General features: G+C 38.6%; 2 protein-coding genes and 1 long non-coding RNA gene across 4 annotated transcripts in view; 2 read left to right on the top strand and 1 right to left on the bottom strand.

Moving 5' to 3' along the window:
- LOC123283799 (uncharacterized) overlaps window positions 1-24699 on the bottom strand; it is a 67244-nt gene that overhangs the window by 22002 nt on the left and 20543 nt on the right. The gene's annotated exons all lie outside the window — the stretch shown is intronic.
- On the top strand, window positions 10699-12947 carry CXCL6 (C-X-C motif chemokine ligand 6). Its single transcript, XM_014838971.3, has 4 exons — window positions 10699-10935; window positions 11096-11228; window positions 11342-11425; window positions 11788-12947. Exons 1-4 carry the CDS (start codon window positions 10830-10832, stop codon window positions 11804-11806), a joined length of 342 nt encoding a protein of 113 aa, XP_014694457.1. The 5' UTR covers window positions 10699-10829; the 3' UTR covers window positions 11807-12947.
- Window positions 21678-23235, top strand: PPBP (pro-platelet basic protein). Its single transcript, XM_014838996.3, has 3 exons — window positions 21678-21953; window positions 22285-22432; window positions 22574-23235. Exons 1-3 carry the CDS (start codon window positions 21827-21829, stop codon window positions 22719-22721), a joined length of 423 nt encoding a protein of 140 aa, XP_014694482.1. The 5' UTR covers window positions 21678-21826; the 3' UTR covers window positions 22722-23235.

Raw genomic sequence — 24699 nt, 5'->3', positions numbered from 1 at the left:
CGCAACCACTAAGACAACAGCATGTAGTTCCTCAAAAAATTAAAAATACAACTATCATACGATTCAACCACCCCACTTACATCAAAGGAAATAAAATCACCATCTCAAAAAGATATCTGCCTAACCCATGCTCATTGCAGCATTATTCACCATAGCCCAGACATGGAAACAACTTGAATGTCCATTGATAGATGAATGGATAAAATGTGATAGATAGAAATTTATATCTATATCTATATTTACATCTATCTATACAATTGAATGTCACTTAACCATAAGAAAGGGAGGAAATACTGCCATTTGCAACAACTTGGATGGACCTTAAGAGCATTATGCTAAGTAAAATAAGTCAGACAGAGAAAGAGAAATACTGTATGATATCATTTATAGTGGAATGCAAAAAAAAGCCAAATTTGTAGAAACAGAGAACAGAACGTAGTTGCCAGAACTTGTGGGTGGGGATGGTGGGAAATGTTGGTCAAACAATACAAACTTCCCGTTATAAGATGAATAAGTTTAGGGGATCTAATAATCAGCAAAAAGAAAAAGAAGAAGACGAAAGAAAAATTACAAAATCTACTAGAACTAATAAGTGAATTGAGTAAGATTTCAGGAATAAAGTAAATATATTAAAAATCTATTTTATTTCTGTATTCAGCAGCAAATAATTGTAAATTAAAAATTTTAAATATGGTTCACAATAGCATCAAAATCATAAAATAATAAATTCAATGAAATATGTGCAAGAATTCTACATTGTAAATTATAAAACATAAAAAGGAAAAAAGAAAAGATCTAAATAAATGAAAAGATACCTAAGCTCTGTTCATAGTTTTGAAGGCTCATTATTATTGGGATGAAAATTCTCCCAAAATTGACATGCACATTCAGTGCAGTATCAAATAAGAATCCCAGCAAGCTACTTTTGGAGAAGTTGGTGCATCCCTAATAACATCTATATATGTAAGCAAAGGAATTATAACAGCCTATATAATTTTGAAAAAGAAGAACAAATTTGGAAGAATCACACTATCTGATTTCAAGACTTACAAAGCTACATTAATAAGGACACTGTGGTATTGGTACAAGAAGAGATGAATAGATCCATGAAACCAAATAAAGTACAGAAGTAGGCACACATATATACCATCAATTGAATTTTGATAATGGCTCCTAGGAATTTCAGTGGGAAAAGATCTTAAAAAATTTTACTAGAATAACTGGATATCTATATTGGAAACAAAAATGAAGCAATAAAGCTCAACCACTACTTTGAATAGTTCATAAAAATTTAATTTGAGGGGCCAGCCCCATGGCCGAGTGGTTAAGTTCATGTGTTCCGCTTCAGCAGCCGAGGGTCTCCCAGGTTTGGATCCTGGGTGGGGACATGGCACCGCTCATCAGGCCATGCTGAGGTGGCATCACACATAGCACAACCAGGGGCACTCACAACTGGAATGTACTGGGGGCCTTTGGGGCTGAGGAGGAGGAGGAAGGGAGGGGGAGGGGGAGGATTGGGAGAAGAAGAAGAAGAGGAAGAGGAAGAAAGAGAAAAAGAAGATTGGCAACAGATGTCAGCTCAGGTGCCAATCTTTAAGGAAAAAAAAATTTACTTTCACATGGTCCATATACCTAAACATAAAAGCTAAAAGTGTAAAGCTTCTAGAGGAAAACAGAGGAGAATATCATATTTTAACCTTGGAGTAGACAATGATTTCTTAGAGAGGACACACAAAAACAATTATTAACCATAAAATTAAAAATTGGTAAATTAGACTTCATCAGAATTTAAAACTCCTGCTCCTCAAAGACACTCTTAAGAAAATGAAAATTCAAGCTATAGACTGGGAGAAATAGTCACAATACATTTATCTATAAATCAAAGGACTTGTAACTAGACTATAAAATGAACTCCCACAAATCAATAACAAAAAGACAAACAAACCAATTTAAAAGAAAATGGCAAAAAAATTGAAAATATACTTCACAAATGACGATTTACAAATGGCAAAGCACATGACATCATTAGCAATCGTGAAATAGTAATTAAAAACACAATGATTTACTACTAAATGCCTACCAGAAGCTAAAATTTAAAGAAGAGCAATGATGAGGATGTGTAAGAACACTCTTACTTTGCTGGTGGGAGTGTGACAATAATTTGGAGTTCTATAAAGTTAGATGTATACATACCCTGTGACCTAGCAATTCCATTCCTACATACTTACCCAAGAGAAATGAGAATATCTATTTTCTCTATTCTCACTTTAAAAACTTATCCCAAAACTTAGCATCTTCAAACGGTAAGTACTTCTTGCCTCAGGATTATGTGGGTTGACTGAACTCATCTGGGTGATTCTTTTGCTTCATGCCCCTGGAGTCGCAGTCATCTGAAACTTAACTGGGCTGGAAGGTACAAGATGATCACTCACATGACTGTCAGTTGGTGCTGGCTTTTAGCTGGAAGCTCAGCTGAGGATACCAGCTAGAGTGCCTTGGTTCTCTTTCATAAGGACTCTGAAGATAGTCTGGGCCTCCCACATCCTAGTGGTTGGGATCCAAGAGGGAGCATTCCAAAAGACAAAGATGGGAGCTCCAGATCTATTCTCATAAATTACATAGCATCACTTCTGCAAATTACATTGATTAAAATCAGTCACAGGAGCAGTTCAGATTCCAGGATGTGAAAAATAGATGCCACATTTCAATGAAAAGAGTAGCAATAATTTATGACCATCTTTATTCTACAACACACAAAAATATTTATATAATGGTTATAGTCAATGTATTTCTAATAGGCAAATTTTTAGCCAAAAACTGGAAATGACCCAAATGTCCATCCGCAGATGAATGGATAAACAAATTTTAATATATTTGTACAATTGAGTACTTCATTGAGTTATTCAAGGAATATTCAACTGAATAAAAAGGATTATGGAGGAATATTCACAATAACATGGAGGAAGCTCAGAGGCATTAAGTTGAGCAAAAGAAACCAGGCATAAAAGAGTACATATTCAATGATCCCATTTATATGAAGTTCAAGAACAGGTAAAACTAAAAATCAGAAAAGTGGTTTCCTCTGGAGAAGGGAGATTAAATGGAGAAGAGCACAGATTTCCTGGGGAGATGAAAGTGTTCTATATCTTGATTAATTGTTTACATTTTTCAAAACTCAACTGTACGCTTAAGATGTGTGATTTCACTATGTAAATTTTACCTCAATTTAAGACATAAAAAAGAAAAACTATATATAGTTTTAAAACTTTTTCATAGCTATCCTATTTGTTCCTCTCGAAAGTCTTATGGAGAAGAAAATGATATTGATATTTTCATTTAAAGAGGTGATAAATTGTTTAAGATCATACAGATAGTGGCATAGCAATAAGTAGATTTCAGATAAGGCAAGGATTCATGGCTGAAGAACACTTTTTTTCAAAATTAAAAAATAATTTTAAAAAGTTTTTTAAATAGGCTTTATTTTTTAGAGCAGTTTTAGGTTTACAGCAAAATTGAAAGGAAAGTATAGAGATTTCCTATATATTCCCTGCCCCCACACATGCATAGCCTCCTCCATTATCAACATCCCCCACCACAGCGGTACATTTGTTATAAATGATGAACCTACATTGACACATCATTACCGTGCAGAGTCCATGGTTTACATTAGGGTTCACTTTTAGTACTGTGCATTCTATGGGTTTGGATAAATGCATAATCAAATGTATTCACCTTATAGTGTCATACAGAGTAGTGTCACTGCCCTAAAAATCCTCTGTGCTCCACCTATTCATCCCTCCCTCACCCCTAACTCCTGGTAACCACTCATCTTTTTACTGTCTCCATAGTTTTGCTTTGTCCAGAATGTTGTATAGTTGGAATTATAGAATATGTAGTCTTCTCAGATTGGCTTCTTTCACTTAGTAATATGCATTTAAGGTTCCTCTATGTCTTTTCATGCACTGATAGCTCATTTCTTTTTAGTACTGAGTAATATTCCATCGTCTGGATTTACCAAAGTTTATTTATCCATTCACTTACTGAAGGACATCTTGGTTGCTTCCAAATTTTGGCAATTATGAATGAAGCTGCTATAAACAGGTTTTTGTGTAGACATAGTTTTCAACTCCTTTGGGTAAATACCAAGGAGCCTGATTGCTGGACTGTATGTTGAGAGTATGTTTAGTTTTGTAAGAAACTGTCAAACTGTCTTCCAAAGTGGCTGTATCATTTTGCATTCCCACCAGCAATGTATGAGAGTTCCTGTTGCTCACATCCTCACCAGCATTTGGTGTCGTCAGTGTTCTGGATTTTGATCATTCTAATAGATGTGTAGTGGTATCTTATTGTTGTTTTAATTTGCATTTCTCTGATGACATATGATGTGCAGCATCTTTTCATGTGCTTATTTGACACCTGTATATCTTCTTTGCTGAAGTTTCTATTAAGGTCTTTGTCCTATTTTTTAATCAGGTTATTGTGTTCTTATTGTTGAACTTTAAGAGTTCTTTGTATATTTTGGATAAGTTTTTTTTATTAGATATGTCTTTTGCAAATATTTTCTCCCTGTCACTTGACTTTTCATTCTCTTGGCAGTGTCTTTCACAGAACAGAAATTTTTAATTTTAATGAAGTCCAGCTCATAAATTCTTTCCTTCATAGATCGTACTTCCTCAGTTTAAGTTATGATTTCATTTTCAAACCATCATAGAAAGCTAATTGGATATACTTCGTATAAAACTTTCACAACTTTAATTTATTACAAAGAACTAACGTGTAAAATCATATTGTGGGAGATACCAGCTTTGGTCTATTTCTAGTACATTAGCCACTACTATTTTCCTCTTTTCTATGATATAATCCTTGGTCATAGTATTCACCAATCTACTTCTCAAATTTAAATTAGGGAAAAATGAAAGCTATTCCCAAGGAATATTCTGTCCCAAAGAAAACAACTTCCAGTCTGACTTACTGAATTTTTGGAAACCAAAATGATTCAAAACAAAACATTTCGTTAAAGTAGTTTTGTCAATTTATCCTCCAGGGGAAGCCATGCTTTAAAATGCCAACTGCTTAGCAAGATACTCCTAGTCCAACATTAGCCAGAATTTCTAGGATTTTGTGACTTTTGGTTTGGTGTTGCAACACCTCTTATATCAGTGGGCTCAATTTCCTAATTCCAAACTCTTGTGAAAATAATATTTCAAAAATGTATAAAAGTAGTTCATTCACTGAGAATTGAAGTTCACATTTATGAAAAAATTTATGGCAAGAAATGAACATGAAACATATTCTATTCCCATTTTTCTCTTTTGATCTTTGTTTTGTTGATCTTGTTGTTTGTTTTAGTCTATTCGGGCTGCCAAACAAAATACTATAGACTAGGTGGTTTATAAACAACAGAAATGTATTTCTCACAGTTCTGAACTCTGGGAAGTCCAAGATCAAGGTGCTGGCACATTAAGTGTCTGGTGAGAGCCCACTTCCTGGTTTGCAGATGGCACCTTCTTGCTGTGTCCTCACATGGTAGAAGGGGTGAGGGAGCTCTGTGAGGCCCCCTTTATAAGGGCACGAATCCCCTTCATGAGTAATCTGCCCTCATGACCTAATCACCTCCCAAAGGCCTTGCTTCCAAATACAATCACACTAGGGGTTAGGATTTCAACATATAAATTTGGGGGGAATACAAACATTCACCATGGCATAGTTGTTGATGGTGGTGGTGATAGCGGTGGTGTGTATGTGTGTGTTTGACCTTTAAGTACATGAATATTGTCTTGGATACTTGTCAAATGTTGAGTCTTTGCTATTTGCTCACGTAGTGACAAGGGAGGTAAAGAGAGGGTTTTGATTACCTAGGAAGTATATCAATCACACACATGAAAATACATTACAATTATTCCCATTAAAACAGCAATCAATGAGTTTATAATACATATTAAATGAGAATGAAAGATATTGTGAGTTCATGCAGAAGTAGATATTCTCCTAAAAAAAGAAATATGGAAGTAATGGTGGTCAAAAATGGTATAGTAAATGACCATTATTAAGCACAGTATTAAAAGTTTAATATCCATAAAGGACCTCTGAAGTATCAGACAAATGACTTCTCAAAAGTTATTTAAAATAGCCAACTCCTAAAAAGATTTTTGTTTTGCTTAGCCCAGATCAAATTTCTGAAGAAAGCAATGAATGCTTCCTATTTCCAAGAAGCGCAAGGCTTTTTGAAAACATTTAAAACTTTAATCCTAAATCTTTTTTTTCCTATGTATCATCCCTTGCCACAAAACTTTTTGCAGGCTTGCACAGCTGAACAAGAGACAACTAGCTACCCCATCCACCCAGGAGGTGGCAAGGAAAAGCCTACCGATGATTACTTGGAGTTAACTCAGTTTGGACTCAATCAAGATTCATTGATTTACTCCTTTTTCAAGCAGATTTATTCTGAAATGAGCAGCAAAAAAATTAGATGGTGGACAGAAGGAGAGAATACCTTCCTGACATTTCGCAGTAAAGCTGGGGCAACTGTAAGCAAAGTTATTCACTAAATGATGCTGCCACTTACTGGACTTACAAGCCCATTGTGGAAGGAGACAGACCACATTGATAACGCAATGTTAACCCAAGAGTAACTGGCTTTTTCTTTTCTTGTGCATATAAGCAAGTAACGCTCTCCTCCACTTGAACTCTTTATTGATTAATAAATTCTTATACTGATATTCTCGATGTGCTTAACCTGATAATGCTATGTCTACATCTTTTATTACTGCAATCATGTAGCTTTTTTTGTTTTGGCGAGGAAGATTGGTCCTGAGCTAACATCTGTTGCCAATCTTCCTGTACTCTGTATGTGGGACCCCACTACAGCATGGCTTGATGAACAGTGTGCGGGTCTGCACCCAGGATCCGAACCCGTGAACCATGGGCTGCCAAAGTAGACCACACAAACTTAACCACTACGCCACCACACTGGCCCCCATATAACATTTCTCATATAAATATAATATAAAGAGTAATGGATATAAAGGAAAATAGAAATATACAAAAATATTCGAAAAAGCGTAAGCCATACACTAAATCACATAATTAGAGTCTTCTCTGATTTGTTGGAAGAGATCAATTTAGAATAATTTTCTTACACTCTTAACATTCAACACAATATAACTTAATAAGAATGTTCCCTTGTCAAATATCTCTGACAATCTCTAAGTCACAGACAATAAATAATTTGGTTGATACTTTAGTTATGTAATTTTCTTTCTTTCAACATCAAATATTCTGCTGGTTTCTGAATATTCATTCAAATAGTTCAGATTCCAAAGACTGAAAATACTGTTTGAACTGGCCCTAAGAATAACCAAGAAACAATCTGCAACATAGGGAAAAGCTAATTCAAAATAGAGGAGCTCAAATGGTTAGTGCAGTAAACAGCCCCATTCTTTCCTCCTTAACTTTAAGATCCACTTGTAACTTAAATAAAACTGCAAAATAAAAGGTTATCACCATCTGTCATCAAATGTTCATAGACAGCTCGCTACTGAACTTGGAACTTATGGGAGTTTCCATGAGAAATACAAAACATCAACACTGATTTTAAAGAGTTTTTGGTTGACTTGAGAGAGACAAAAGCAAAATTAAGGAAAAATTAAATTCTGTCTCATGAGATAGTTATTACAAGTTCATTAGATGTTCAAAGATGAAAGGTGGAAGGAATACATTTCAACTGGCTTTGTCAGAATAAACCTTCTCAGAAAAGACAGGACTTTGCACTGGTCTTGAAGAAAGAGAGGGATTTCAAGAGCAGGTGACAGTTTCAGGCTGCTTAACCTGGACATCTCTTGGATGTTTGACATCATTGTGGCCCCAAAGGCCAGGAGTCAATAGACTAAGGATTACAACAGCTTAAAATATGGTTGTTGGGCAACACAAGCAAAGTGGTTAACCAGATGTGGACAGCCATGGGGTGTTTGCCAGTGACTATGAAGAAAGTGGTTTGTAATCTGGAAATCATTAAAAATTTCTCTAGTGCTTAACTTCCAAGCCTGAATTTTCCACTTCTTAACTCTTTCTCTGGCCTTACTGTCCCTAACTGAAAAATGAGGATGGAGGGGTTTTTCTTATTTCCCTCAAAGAATCAAGAGGAGGCTCAAAAGATAAGGAGCACGAAAGTCTTTTGGAAGCTGCAAACTATTAAAAATGTTTTAATTCATACTACATTATTCTGTGGTATCATGATTAAAATTCAACTGCTTTTGACAAACAGTAAATCTTTCAGGCTATCAGGATATTGATGTCATTTTGTGGATTGTTGTATTATAGCTTGGGACAAAAATGACACAGTACCTTTCTCTACTATCTAGACACAGTGCAGGTAAGGCCAACAGCTTCGCTTTGAATTGGTGATAAAGAAGCAATTAGTTTTGAAGAGCTCTGTCTCCTGTAGTAGTAGTGCTGTCATTCTCAACTACAGGGAGTCTTTGGACCACCCACATTCCTACATGTCTTTGCAAAAAGAGATGCCTAGACAGGAGCCAGACATGGGCAATGGGCCAGAACGATTTCAATGAGAACCCAGGTTAAGTTACACATTGCTTCCTGAGGAGATTGGGCAAGCCAACGGCCCACTTCTAGCGGGGACTTTCTATTACCAGTTTCCTAGCTGGAGAAATTTTTTTTTCTTTTGTGCCTTATATTCTACAAACTATCCATGGTAAACGGATTCAGAGCGCAAACCAGGTGAAGTATGCACATCTACGCATGTCAGGAGGAAACGGAAATCTCATCTCATAACCTTCCTTTGATCTTACCTGGTGCCAAAATTAAATCATATGTTCACTTAGATTTAAAATAGCTTATTTGTAACTAACCTAAACACACCCACACACAAAAACCCCTCAATAACCTATGTCATTAAAGGTTTATTATTCTATAGTTTATTCCCTGTGGTTAAGTTGAATTTAATTCCCCAAGATTTTTAGTCACATTTTTGAAGTTTTGTTTTATCCACATTCTAATCTCTAAAAAAGTCCATATAATAAATCTGCAGGCTGTTTTCCCGGATCACTGCTCCCCAGAAGGATGAAGGATTATATTAGCTGAGTCAGGTATGATGCTGTTGGTATCAGGAAGCTGTGCAGAACAGAGAACTTCCCATTCAGTTTCCCACAAAGTAAGGCCAAACCTCTCAGCCTTCCTCAACTAGAAAATTTCTTAAGTTTCCTTCTAGACTAAAACTTCTAAACATCTATGACACCTCCTCCTTGTTCACCAATGGAGGTGAAGTCCTGCTAAAGAAGACGTGTGGGGGAGTTAATAAAATTCCCCAAGGTCACAGGGACAAGGAAAAGAACTTCATTCCATGACTGTTTTCCGGTTGCCATTGTGTTTACTGATTGTCTTTGCTGGCCTACTGTGAGGACAAGGGTCTTGAGAACAATCTAGAAGAGGATCTAGTTAGATTTCTATGAAAGAAAGCCTAAGTGCCATTCCAGTATCAGAGCCATGCCTGTCATGGAGTTAGACATGTAACAGAGCTAGCCGCTAAAATTTCAGTGTTCTAACTACTCCCACAGATAGAGAGAGGAGCAAGAGGGAGAGGAAGCTGGAAGCTACTTCATCCTTCAAATTCAGGGGGCAGCTCTGGGCTCGCTCTGGACTAGAGCAGGCCTATGGAAACAGTCTTGGTCACACAACTGATTGTGAAGCTGCATGGTTCCAGAAGTTTTAAGGTGTGAGTCACCCTTCCCTCCCACAAAGTTGAGTAAAACCAGAGAAGGTGCTGTCTTGCTGCCAGATTGATTCAAATCCCTAGACCAAAGTTTCAGATAAGCCCCTCAAACTCATCAGCTTTCCCAAATTGGGTCAATTACACACCTGGCTGAGAAGCCATCGCTAGATCAGCTCTCAGCATTGCGTTATTCGGGACTCGCCCCACCCAAGCCCACCTCTAACGAAGACCACACCTCTTCCACTTCAATAGTGCATTCTACTGCAGAAAGCAAGGCGTCATCTTGCAGGGCAATTTGCTGGGTGATTTTTGACAACTTTTGTTAAACCACCTCGACCCGCATATGCTTGCTAACTACAAGCAGAGGGTCTCCAGCAAGCACACTTGGATTGTGGAGCCTGATTCTGCCACTGACTTCAAGTGGGAGTACAGACACTTTCATCATATTACCTTAGCTTGTAAAGCTGGCTGAAGTCCAAAGAATCATAAACTAATTTGACGAACCTAGCATGACCTGCCTGCAAGCAGAAGAGGTAGGCCTTTCAGTTGCGGGTATATAGTTCCTGAATGATAATAATAACTAATAATTAGGGTTAAGGATGTACAGAAAGTTTTCTAAAGTCAAAGCTCCTACTCCTTTGGTTTCAGCCTTGCTCTTTAGATGGAGATGAGAAGCATCTCGCAGAGGGCTCTGTCCCCCAGGAGAAGCTGGCCTTCCTAGCCCTGGCTGGCCCAGGGGAAGAAATCTCCGCAGGATTGCTCTTCATCCCCGGCGGGAGCAGCAGCTCCGTCCACCGCGGGGCAGGGCTACAATGTACTCCGCGGGGACCGGACCGGTTGCGGGCAGCTCCTCCCAGCCATCCTCCTCCCCAACTCCCGCTGCTCTGCCCTCCTCGACCCAACCTCCCTTCCCCCGCCCCCCTCAGTCTAGGGAATTTCCCAAGCATCCCAAAGCTTGCGTTTCCTGCCTCGGGGAAGAGGCGAGTGCAAATAAAAGGGTTGCGGAGGGCTTGGGGAAGCCACAGTGCTGTGGAGCTTCCAATCTCCGCGCCTGCTCTTGCCTCCTGGTCTCGCGCCCTCTCGCCACGCTCTCTTCGCCGCTATGAGCCTCTTGCCCAGCCGCGCAGCCCGCGTCCCCGGCCCTTCAAGCTCTCTGTGCGCGCTGCTCGCGCTGCTGCTGCTGACGCCTCCCGGGCCCCTTGTCAGCGGTGAGAGCGCACAGCACGCGGGACGCCGGGCAGAGCGGCGCGCCTCAGCCTCAGCGGCCGCCGCTGCGTCCAGGACGCGGGGAAGTGTCCAGGGCAGGGCTTGCTGGGGAAGAGCTCCCCCAGCAACCTGCCTTATTTCGATGTCTCTCTTTCTCCCCAGCTGGTCCTGTCGCGGCCGCAGTGAGAGAACTGCGTTGCATGTGTTTAACCGTCACACCTGGGATTCATCCCAAAATGATCAGTAGTCTGCAAGTGTTCGCCGTGGGTCCCCAGTGCTCCAAGGTGGAAGTCGTGTAAGTCCCTGTGCGCTGCGCTGCCCACTGTGACCTTGACAAGAGAGAAGTACCCCTAGCCTGGGTCTTCAGCCCCTGCAGCTCATGGATGCATCCCCTTTTTATCTCTGCAGAGCCACCTTGAAGAACAAGAAGGAAGTCTGTCTGGACCCAGAAGCCCCTTTGATCAAGAAATTCATCCAGAAAACGTTGGACAGGTACTTGTCACTTTGATCTTTGTGGTTTCTTAATCTCTCTTGGGAGTGTAGACTTCTCAAGGTCTTTATTGTCTGCAGGATCTGGCTACAACATTCCAGACCGTGCTTAGAATAAAAAGGTTGTTCGGGAGTAGAGAGGAAGGTGGTTCTGGAATGTCCTTGGAAAATCCTTATCAACAATCTCATATGTAATTGCCTGAGAGGTTACACAAAACTCATGCCTGAGATGTATTTTTTTGTTAGTATAGTCTTGAGCCCACCCTTTGCTTTTTATTGATCTTAAGCTATATGTTTTGAAAACAGGTTGGACTAGACAGAAGAGTGGAAATTTGGCTAAACTGATATAATTCTTTTCTCTACAGTGGAAACAAGAAAAATTGATTAAGAGAAAGGACCACGCATTGAAAAACTTGCCCAGTTCTTCAGCAGAGCAGTTTTCTGGGGATCTGTAGACTCTGGAGACAAGAATCAAGGGCTGGTTTTCTCCAGTGAGTTAGGGTTCTTCATGAAGACCCCACTTGGAGAGAGAGTTGGGAGGACCGACCTATGTTTGTCTCTGCGGCTTTGTGCTCAGCTTTTGAAGTATTTAGCATAGTATTTCTGTTATTTATTTGTTGCTATTTTATCTGCTACGTTGTTGAAGTCTTTGGCAATTGACTAAATTGTGAGTCAAGAATCACTGGTTGTTAATCTTTCAAGGTGACTTGTATTTGAAGAATGTATTCCTCAGTGTTACCGAAAAGGCTGTGGATTTAATATGCGAATGATATTTCATTAGAATGCTGTATATGGAGATAAACTGTTGTCTTCATTCTTCTCATGAGACAGGAATTATTTTAGTATTGTTACCTGGGGAATATGTTAGAGAATTTCCTTACTCTTGACCTTGGGATACTATTTAAGTTACATTGTATTAGAAACCTGGGCGTATCATAGAATATAGTATATGGCCTATATGTGTAGAATGTATTCCCTTCTTTAGAATTTCTAAATGTTGAAGTTCTATAAGGACTAATGTATTCTTTTCATATAACTTTAGACATTTGATGTCTTCTTAGTATGGCATAATGTCATGAATTACTCATTAAACGTTGATTTTACATGGTATTTATTAACTATTTTATCAGGAGTACTATAATTCTAGTCACTAAATATATGTTTTGGACAGATGAAGAAGCTAGGAAATAGGTAAATTCCTTATTTCTAGTTTTTATAGAAATGCATTCTTTTAGTTTTTTAAGAATAACAGCAAACTTAAAAATGATCTATACTCTGAAAGTTTTGAAAACATATCCAGACTATTTGAATATAAATTCTTCATTAGTTTTCAAAAAAGTACATAGCATTGCTAATATTTGTAGATGCTTATGGTGTATCTTTCTAAAATTTTGACCATTTGTTATAAAGAGTTATACATGCATCACATTTACTATGTTAAAATTACACTTTTTAATTGTGTGTCATTGGTGAATTGTACTTCTTTTGTTCTTTGGAAAAAAATAAAAGACATAAATTTACTCATATTGTTTCTTCATTCTTATACTGCTACAAACATTTTATTTTTCTTTAGTTCTACATTATTTTGACAATTAACCGTGCTCCTCTCTGGCTAGAAGAGGAGACCCTCATTTCCCAATGTCATTGCATTAGCCCAGCCTTTCTCCAAGCTCAGTCCCCTTTCAGTTACTCTTTGCGAGTACCAGCAGCCTCTAGGTTCTTTAGAAAATCCAAATAGGTTAAGACTTCCCTACCTTAAACCCTTAACTGGCTCCCTATTTCCTGGACATGAAATAAAAGTTGTGAAGCATGGCAGATTAGGCTCTGTCTCATCTGACTCCTGATTACCGCTTTAACTTCACTTCTCCCTGACATCTTGGCAGTCAGGAGTGTAGTTCCCTAACTGGGGGGTGTCCTTTCCTAGGTCCAGGCCTTTGCATTTGCTGGGGCCTCCATCCAGAAGAGCCTTATCGCTTTGCTTTTCTGCCTGTAGGAGGAAGCCTTTCCTTCCTTCAGAACTCAACTCAAACAATCTCTCTTTTGTGAAGTTTGCCTTGGCATTCCCAGCAGAACTGGTGGTTCCCTTTTGATGTTCCCACAGGATCTTCTAGATACTTGAATTTACTTGAATATCAAATATTGCATCGCTTTTATTTAATTGTAAGTTTCTTTACCCTACTCTGCTAAGGGCTTTCCCCAAGTGTCAACCATATTTCATTCATTTCTGCATCCCCAATACCTGACACTGACTGACTTAATGATTAGTAAGTCATCCTGACACTGTGGTTGTCAGATAATGTCCCAAAATTGATAACCTGGCTCATGTGGGTGTTGAATAAATTCTAACTTTTTTACCCTCTTTTCTCCTTCTTGTCGACAAGTAATCCAACAAGAGCTTAGGCAGACACCATCCCCTCAATCTATAACACCTACCCCTCACTTTCACCTGGATAACACTCAGCCTTCCTTTGGGGACAGTTTACCTGCCACTTAGGGCCTCTCTGACCCTTCCCCCCACCAGATTAAGGCTTCTTTTATATCTTCTCATAGAACTTTGTTCTTTTCCTTCATAACATTGTGTCACCAACGTGACTATAAAGTCTATAGAAACTATATACATGTGGTCATGTATTTATTGTCTATTCCAACTTCACTGTAAGCTCCAGGAGGGCAGGGACCATGTACCATGTTCATTCCAGTTCTTAGGACAGCAGTGCTTAAACAGATGAATGATCTAAGCTGAACAAGTCCCACTGTCTCTCTAGTATGAAAATAGAAATTTCATGTAAATAGCTCATTTTTAGGAAAAGCAAGAAAACAAAAAGGCCTGTAATCCAGGGCTGGCCCAGTAGTATAGCGGTTAAGTTCATGAGCTCGGCTTCAGCAGCCCAGGGTTCACAGGTGCAGATCCCAGACATGGACCTAGCACCACTCATCAAGCCACACTGTGGTGGCATTCCACACAAAATAGAGGAAGATTGGCACAGATGCTAGCCTAGTGATAATCTTCCTCAAGCAAAAAGAGGGAGATTGGCAACAGAAATTAGCTCAGGGCCAGTCTTCCTCACAAAAAAAAAGAGATAGAGAAAGTAATCCAATTAGTAGACATACACACATATCCCAATTGGATTAATATATTATATATGATTATATTGGCATGTATTTGTATATATTAGTATATGTAATATATCATTAGCATATGTATATCTAATCTAAGCTATTCTACATCTTTTCATCTCTCTCCTTATATATAAAATATCAGATGAATATATGTTCTATTATTATATATTTATATATATACATAATATATAGAGAGAGAAACAGATACAAAGATACAGAAAAATTTACAGTAGATTCAAAGGGATGGGTTTGTGGACAAGTTTTTCCACAATATAGCAAAGCACAAAATAACTCAAGTTTTTAAAGAAATTCATTAAATCTCTGTGGTCTCTTTTTGCTCTCTCAAATAGTATTTTTTTTCTTTGAAACTATGAATTATACACTAATCCTGGGAAAACACTAAAAAAGCAAATCAGATTACCATAAATGTTTGAACTATAAACTTCAATGTTTTAAACAATGCCTGATTTATCATATCAGCCCCAAAATACTCATTGAATAAGCACCTAACAATGATAAATGAAAGCATATTAAATGCCCTTTGCTTGGGCAAAATATATGTTTTGTGAAGAAATAAACATTACAGGTTACGTTCTCTTCATCATTATTCATGATGTTTGTTTTTCCCCAAAACAAGATTTATAAGCTTAGTTTGCTCATAAATCATAGAATAAAACCTATTTGTAATACCCTTGCAATTCTATTTGTCATGCTTATGCTATAATTGGTTGTTCTATAAAGAAAAAGATTACAGTATAATACTGCAGTTTAATTTACAGGAACCTGAATGACAGCTACTACTCACCAATCCTACCATTACTATTGATCCTGCCACTAGCAAACTCAAGGACTAACAAATCTGGAGAAAATTAATCTTATGTATTTCTTCTAGGGAAATATCTTACATTTTTCTCATACAAACCCCTAAATATTATTTTCGTCCATTATCCATCTGAAACTCTCTCTCACATATGAAATCACTGGGAAGTGAACAAGTGGTCAGCTAAAATCTACTCTGTTATTGCCCCATTCCAGACAATTTCTAATGTGTAACTAATGCCTTTCATTCTACCAGACTTTCCTGTTTGCCTCTGGGTGTGACACATCCATATAATCCTTCAATTCCTGAAGGTATGACAAGATCAATGATAAAATATGACTAGTGGCTTTGTTCTGCTATCACAGTTTTAATTCTGGCACAAGGGAAAGAATGGCTGTGGGTAACTCTCATATTGTACGTAACTTCAAAAATGCTTCCAGGATGTTGCAAATTGAGAAATCTGCCAGATAGACTGAGCACCTGGGGATTTCGATGTGCCTCCTGACTAAATCAGGGAAGACAAGGAGAGTGCACATGACTCTGCTTTTCGCTGATGGTCCTGGTTTGCTTTCCGTCCGCAAAATTAATATTACATTCCTAAGAAGGATTGCTCATACTTCAAATACATAGTGTGAAATAATGACATAGAAAGACCTAGAGTTGAGGTAGAAAGTTTTGTTTCTACAAAGTCTAGAGTCCTGTTTCTTAAACATTGAAAAATTGTAAGAACCCTCCCTCCCGAAAAATCCATGTTCTTAATGGATGTGTTTCCACTGCCACATAAATGTGTGAGGACTGTTTCTGATACTCCTCTAGGGTTAGAAAAAGAGAAAAATAGTTGATTCATTCCCAAGAAGAGAGGCGAGTGACGCTTCTTTACGGTTTGTGGTGCCGTACAAAGTCAGAGCAATTGTGTTTCAAATACAGTTCTGAGTCCTTTAGTTATGTAACCTTGGCAATTTATTTAACATCTCCATCCCTCAGTTTTCCCATCAGTAAGATCAGTACAATACTACCTATCTCACAGACACTAAGGGCTAATCCTGGAACAAAGCAGATGGCTGATAAATGTTAGCTCCTTTCCCAAGTCTTCTAATTCAAACCCTCCTCTACAAATGAGAAAACTGAGAGTTTCATAGTTTAAGCACTACTATTTCCTTTAATTTATCAATATTCTTTGTACTTATGCATGAATGATTAATTTTTAGTCCTTGGAAGAATGTGTCTCCACAAGCCTTTTTTAAGAACCTCTTGGAATCAATGCATTCATATTCTTTATACATTTTCTGTCATTTATATGGTAACATGATTGACATGTATGGGGTATTTTCCTTCTTATAAATATTCATCCATCAAATATCCATTTCTTAATAATCTTGTTAGATACTGGACCCTGTCCGGGGTCCTTATGATATAGAGATTACAAAGACGAAATGTTCAGCCTAAGTTAAGGTCTTTTGGCAGCAAATGTACTGAGTTTTCTCTAACAAAGCTCTACTCAGAAGCGGAATGAAAAGGGACTAGATTTTCTAAAAAGAGAGAGAAAGGATGACTTAGGTGGGATTCTCTGAGAGGAGACATCTGTGCAGAAAGTTTTCCGAGGTGTGCTCTAAAAATGCACATCTGTCAGGAAGTAAGGAAGCAGCACTGGGCAGAGGGAGAGTCGCGGGGACAACAGAAGATTCAGGAGAGCCAATGGGAAGTTCTGGAGCTGGATGGCCTTTCAGAGCTATTTCTGAATTGTGGCAAGGAAGGCAGAACTCTGTATCTCCTCATTGACCAGTCATTAGATGTGGGCTACCCCTGGACAGTGAGCATAACTGTGGGTGAGACAGTCCCTTTAGGCTGTGGGCTATGCCAGAGATGGCCTCAGTTGTGAGCTATCTGCAGCTATCATTCCCAGCAGCTGCAGAAAGCCAGGGTGCACCACCCAGAGGACCCTGAAAGGGCATCTAGGTAGTGCATCATGGTTTCAGAGGGCAGGGGAGGGGAGGAAAGGGGAAGAGAGGAAATAGGAGAGAAGAAAAAAGGAGAGGAGATGGGAGAGGAGAGGGGAAGAGAGGAAGGTAAGGGGAGGGAGGAGAGTGGAGGGCTGTGTTTTGTTTTTTATTTTCTTTCTCTTTCTTTTTCTTCCTTCCTTTCCCTTCCCTACTCTCACCTCCCTCCTTCCCTTCCTCCTCACCTCCTTCTTCCCTCCCTTCCATTCTTCATTTATTCCTGAAGTAAAATGCTGCTACTTAAAAGAGGAGGTGGACTAAGGTGCCCCAGCAGAAATCTCAGCCAGCAGCCAGCACCTCCCACATGGATGAGGCCGTTATGGACTTCTCAGCCATTCCCATTGCCCTCCGACTGCAGCCACTTACCTGGACTCAGGCAAGATTGACAGCAGAAGACGCTCTCTTTAACACACAGAATTCTCAGAAGTAATAAATTTTTGTCGTAAGCCACTAAGTTTGGGATTGGCTTGCTAAACAGCAAAAGAGGATCATCATGCATCTGATGTTCAAAAAATAGCATTAATCAACCTAAAATTAAAATTCTCAGGCCCGCAAAACTTTGCAGTGCTTCTGTGTAATAGCACCCAGGAAGATAGTTCCCTTTCAACTCTCCCACCCTCCTGGCTCTCCTCCCACGCCCACCCCATGCTTCACCTCTGGACAGTATGCATCCTCAACTGAATGAGTGCCGGAGTAATTGAGGTCTGGACCATTCTTGTCAACTCAGAGTTACATGGAAAACACATTTGGTTCCAGAACTTACAGGAAATCGTTTGTTGGCTAGTATTTCAATTTGCTGATTAAGGCACTTTAACAAACTGACCCCAAATTTTATTATCCTTAAGATTTTCTGTACCAATTGCTTTTATGATGAACTTGCAGGTGACAGCTTATTTCCTTTATATTTGAGACATGTCAGTCAAAATGTGCTATGTAAGGCAGAGTTAGTAGATGTCTTAATTTTAGTGGAAATGTTCCTCCAATGTCTCTAGATACTTTCTTCTGAAATAGCTAACAGATAAGTTGTGTTTTGAGTCTTAGAAAACTTGTTAGTTTCCTGAATGACTCTGCTATTTATACAGTGACTTAAAGGAAAAAACGATAAAGTAACTTACCACAAAAAAAAAAAAAGGAAAAAAGGAAAACCAACCAGGTTGACAATGTAAGATTCACAAAAAGGCTATCAAGTTATTTTTAAACTCAAGAACCTCTGACACTAGTTTTCTATCATGTATTTGAATTATAATTTTGTATACATTAACTTCTTTTCATTGAATAACCAATTTTGAAATATCTTTTACCCATTTATGTACAGTCAGTTTGTCTTTGTCTATACTGTGTTTCTTTTCATGGAAATCAAAGAAAATAATGCGAATGGCAGTAACAGCAGTTACCAGTAGTAGTAATAATAATAGATTAGTATTTATATTTTATTGCTTTGTGCAAATATTTGAGATTTCACTTTTAAAAACGAAATAGTTAAATGTCTAAGCTACACAACAAAGCGAACTTTGCAATTCCTGGCACGTAGCAGGTACTTAATTCATATTTATTGAATAAATAAAAACTAGCAAAAGTTAATTAACCTCAAATGCTGACTAATAAGCCTGTGAAATTTTAGTGACACAAGAAATTCGTTAACACTTCCTCATGAATCTTGCTGACGTATCTTTTGTGACAAAACACGTTTGTTGATTAAGACAATGACTGGATGATACTCTGCTACATATCTACCTCTTTCCTGGCCCCAACTAGCTCAAATAGTATCATTAGCCGAGAAGAATTTCTACATAGCTTCTTCCAAAGGATTAGGAATGGTTGAGTAATCTTAGTAAATGAACCAGGAAAGAAATCTTGATAGTGTTTTTACCAGGGGGAAAATGTCCAGTGAACCAACAAATATGGTAAACAATATATGCGGGGGGATTGTGATGGACAGAAAAAGAAAGATCCTGCAAATAATGCTAAAAACTTTTATACCTTGCTCAGGAGATGGTTTTGAGCTTATGTTTAAATAAGCATACATCTGATTTGTGAACCAACAATATTTCAATCACAATAATGGGGAAATGCTATAAAGTCATCACTCAGGAAGAACTAGAAAAATGGGTGCTCTCTTTCTTCTGTTTCCTGTGGTGATTCTCCCCACAATTCACCCCACATCTCAGCTCTGAGAAGGATTCCAATTTTCAGTTTAAGCTTTTCCTTAAGCTTGCTTCTTAACCTACGAATTTCTGGGATTGAGAGAGATGGAAAATCATTTTAATTTAATATGTTTTACTGCTAGACTGTAAATTATAAGAAGAAAACAAATGAGGTGGAGAAAAATAAGAAATAAACTGAAAAACAGAACCTAAGAACTTAAATAGGCTTAGTCAGTAACTGTTAAACAGGGATAATTGGCTTTAAAGTTAAAAAATAAGGGGCTGGCCGGGTGGGGTAGTGGTTAAGTTTGCTCCGTCCCCTTCAGCGGCTCAGGGTTCGCCGGTTCAGATCCCAGGTGCGGACCTATGCACCACTTATCAAGCCATGCTTTGACAGGCATCCCACATATAAAATAGAGGAAGATGGGTTCAGATGTTAGCTCAGGGCCAGTCTTCCTCAGCAAAAAGAGGAGGATTGGTGGCAGATGTTAGCTCAGGTCTAATCTTCCTGAAAAGAAAAAAAGTTGAAAAATACAAAGATTGGGAAAAATTATTAGTAAATATTAGCAATCTTTCTTTTGGCAAAAAGTAGTCTTGTACATTTACTATTTTGAGAGTTTCTTCTAGGATTTTAAAGGTATAAAACAATAAGCAAAAAAGAAAATAGGAACTTTAAATATTGTATAAGATTTGTATATGGTTCTAAGAGGAAGACAATTTGTGGCCAGGGCCTCATCCTTTATGCCCATCCTTCCAAATCACCTTTTTATATCACAGGTACTTTGGCCATGTGGAGTTTGGCTTGGGAATGTGGCTGATTAGAGAGGAAAGAGAAACTTTCCTTCATGTGATACGTATTCATTGATTTATTTACTAACACTAAGACTCAATGTCTATTGCATTATCCTACAAGCTACAGGATACATGAGGCATCAAAGAAACCTTGGACATGCCTCTGCCTTCAAAAGTGTACAGTCCAGTTGAGGAAGCCAGTCTTATGGATGGGCCAGAGACCCAGACAAAAACATATACAAGCCAGCATGTGTGAGTTCACCTCTGTATCTCTGTGGAGCTTTGTCCATATCATGTAGGGTTTGAGATCGAGGCCCTTAATTAGGGTCTGAGAATTGAAAAATACAGATCTGATTACAGTTTGGATAATGCACAACTAGAAACACCCTCAGGGTGACCAATAAGACAGAAGTTGGATGACAATTGCCCAAGCCATGGAACGTCACGCAGCCATTAAAAAGAATGGGGTAGAACTCATTGAGGTAGCATGAATGGATGCTGAAAACATTTTGAAGGTCAAAAGCTGTATAATGATCCCATTTATATAGAAAGATCTAGGACTACCTCTATGTATGTATATGTGTGTCTCTATGTACATGTATGTTTATAAACACAGACAGAATTGAAAATGAATGCCAAATTGTTACCACCAGAAAGTGGGAACGTGGAGTAATGATGAAGAGGAAGTTGCATGCTTTATTCCACGTATATCTGCAGCGTATGAATCTTTTAAAATAAATTGTTATATATTTCTCTGTTAGATTACAAATAAAAGGAAAAATAAAGATGCTGGGTTTTGCTTTTTGGGGTATATTTTGATGGTAGAAACAAGTAGTTTATTTTCTAACACAAGGGAGGATGTTTGCTTCCAGTTTCTGGATGAAATTACAAAAGGCAACACATTTGGAAGACAGAAAGAAGCCCATAAACTAATATGCAAAGTGAAGTTTTGATGGCAATTGGCTAGTATTTTAGCCACATACTCCAAAGGAACCCCAACATTTATCAACAACCAGGGTAGGAATATCTGCTTTCCTTGACAACCGGAAAGGGACGATAGCTCTCCTTTCCAAGGGCCACATATTTATGCTTTCAGGTACTAGTCAAGTGTCTATTAGGCCTATGAATTGCATTATAGGAAAGGCAGGGAATATTACATAGTTATACAAGGAAAATACATGCAATATTTCATTCCAGTTCTTACCTAAGGAGAGAGTTAAATATGTGTAAGGAAGATAGGATTGAGAAAGGAAGAGTGAAGTAATGCATAAAATGAAATTTAGCAGGAAATTTGACTTGCCTGGTGTTTATCTGGGTTGGGCACAATTCGACCACTGTTATACGTAAATTACCACACATCCTTACTTCCCCTGTCCCTTCGCTTTTTCTCCTTACTGGTCTTGAGGGAGTATGTATAAAAGACATCAGGAGAGCTTGAAAAGCTACTTCGCTGCAGACTTCTAGGCAGAGATTCACCCTCACACTGCGCTCTCCTTGCTCTGGGAACAACTCTAGCTCAGTCTTCTCCACCATGAGGCTCAGGCCCAAGGCCACCTCCTCCTGTACCAGTGCCAGCCCACTTCAGGTCCTGCCGGTCTTGCTGCTACTCTCACTACTCCCGACCATGCTGGTTTCCTCCACCATCACCATCGGAGAAAGTAAGAGAAACTTAATTCCCTTACCTGAAAGTGGAGTCCCGCTTCCCTGCAGCTGTGGCTGCTTCTGCTGCAGCTGTGTCTTGGGGAAAGACTGTCCAGGCGCTCCTGGGGCTGGAGAGGCCATTATACTAATAACTCTAAATAGAGGAGCCATGCTTAGTGGGTACTCAACGTGTGCCAGGCATTCTGCTAGAGTACTTTACTAAAGGCTTACAGATCATCTTCACAATGGCCTTGTGAGAGAGGTAGAATTCACAAAGGGGCCTGAGGAAACAAGTTAATAGATAAGATCCCTAAGACAATCATGACCCCTAACAGAGTGGTTCCACAGTTTCTACCCTAGCCAAAAGTGTGGACGATGAGCTGTATGCTGAACTTCGCTGCTTGTGTGTGAAGACCACCTCTGGCATTCATCCCAGGATCATCCAAACTTTGCAGGTGCTGAGGGCAGGACCCCACTGCAGCAAAGTCGAAGTGATGTAAGTCCCTGCTTCTGTTTCATTGCCTCTTTAGGGAAGCCCTCCACCTCTATCCCCACCAACGCTGGTTTATCCAGCCCCGTGGATCCCTTCTGATAGTCAGGCCTGCACACTCACAGATAATTCTTTTCTCTCTTGCAGAGCCACACTGAAGAATGGGAAGGAAATCTGCCTGGACCCAGAAGCTGTCAGAATCAAGAATATAGTCCAGAAAATTTTGGAAAGCGATGGATCAGCTGCTTCATCTGTTCACTTTCTGTCAAATCTTTCTGATTCCCAGGAAGAGTAAGAGTTTGATGCCTTGACTTTCTAGAGTTCTTATTTATCCAGGATGCCAATTCATACTGGATTAAACTTTGGATATGTTTTCCACCTTGTCTCAAAAAGTTACTTGTTATTCTGAGAAGGCTGGTTAACAGATGACAAGATGAAAGTAAGCAAGCCTAGTTTCAAAATATGGTTTACTCTCTAAATTTTGGCTGAATGTGGTACTGTGCTTTGCATTTCTTTATTTAAAAATGTCTTTCCTAATACATTTGTGTTAACTTCTTTTGCTCTACTTTGCTGTTGGTCTAGATGTGCCCATGGTGATTAATAGATTCCATAATGGTCAATGATATTAGAAATTACAGAGTCCAGCATAGAACACTTGCTCAATAAATGTTTATTAATATGTTTAGGGACTTAATAACATTTTTCGTTGTCTTAGTCCTAGGATGTCTTGTTTCAAACATTCTCAAAAAGATTTTTCTAATGTTTATTTTAGACTTCAAATCCTAAAAATAATAAAGTTGTAGAATGTGAGTCTTGTCAGCTGTGGTTATTCACTTTAAAGCAAATATATTTAATACTAGTAGAGCAAAAAATATACACGACAAAGAGTATTAACATACTCCATAAAAAACTCCAGTATTTTCTACAAGAAAAATAATATTAATAATAATAATACCAGTTCTGCATTGTTAGTGCTGTCGAGTTGATGCCGACTTCTAGTGCCCCTGTGTACAGGAGAGCAGAACTCTGCCCAGTGTTTTTGCGCCATCCTCTCCCCTTCCAGCGCTACATCAGACAACGCTCCACTGCTATTCATAGGGTTTTCACGGCCAATTTTTTCAGAAGTGCGTGGCCAGGTCCTTCTTCCTAGTGTGTCTTAGTCTGGAAGCTCTGCCAAAACCTGTCCACCAAGGGTGACCCTGCTGGTATTTGAAATACCAGTGGCATAGCTTTCAGCATCACAGCAACACACAGCCACCACAGTATGACAACTGACAGATAGGTGGTGTGATTACCTGACCTGACGGGGAAATGAACCCGGGCCACTGCAGTGAGAGCACACAATCTGAATCACTAGACCACCAGGGCTGGCTGAACACAGGTTCTACTTGCTGTTAAATGTTTTACCCCAGTGTGTTTGTACATTTTTGCACTTACTTAATATCTACATGGTTACAATTTTAGTATTAGAATCAGCCTTGCAAATAAGTACAATAGAGAATTTAAACTTTACTAGACTTCTAATTATTATTTTATAATCACCAGAACTTTCATTCCTCAATTACTTAAATTTACACTCACACTATTCTTACAGAAGTATTACCATAAAATCAAAATTTGTTATTGCTTTGTTGTCGTATATTATTAATTTTAACAGAATTGCTGGTGAAAAAAACCTTAATTATTTTTTTAACACTTTGATATTTCACAATATGGACAACAATAGTCACTAGTTGAAGATTTGTGCCATTTTTAATGTACTATAATAATAGCTAAACTTTACAGATGACTTTTAGTATGCCAAGCATATTAAGTGTTTTATATGCATGAATTAAACAATTCTTACAAGATGGCTGTGATCTGCTTAGGAGCATGTCCGTTCTCTGGAGAGAAAATAACTGGGTAACTTAGTTCTACCACTTGCTAGCTGTGTAACTTTGGGCAGGTTGTGTAACATCTCGGTGCCTAAATTTCTTCATCTCTCAATGTGATAATTATATTGTGTATCTCATATGCTGATGTGAAAATTAACAAAGTTAATAAGTTCACAGTGCTGAAAATAATGCATGACATACAATAACCCATATATACATGTGACTGACTATTGATTATTGTTACTATTAGCATTCCCGGTATTACAGAGAAGAAAGCTGAAGTTCAAAGAGGTTAGGAAATTTGCCCCATGATCAGATAACTAATAGGTGACTGAGCGGGAATTTGAAACTATGCTCTTAACCACCACACCACTTTCCTTGATTCTTTTTTCTCTAACA

The sequence above is a fragment of the Equus asinus genome, chromosome 3, assembly GCF_041296235.1.
Source record: "Equus asinus isolate D_3611 breed Donkey chromosome 3, EquAss-T2T_v2, whole genome shotgun sequence".
Taxonomy (NCBI): Eukaryota; Metazoa; Chordata; class Mammalia; order Perissodactyla; family Equidae; genus Equus; species Equus asinus.
This window is presented reverse-complemented; position numbering and strand designations above follow the sequence as displayed.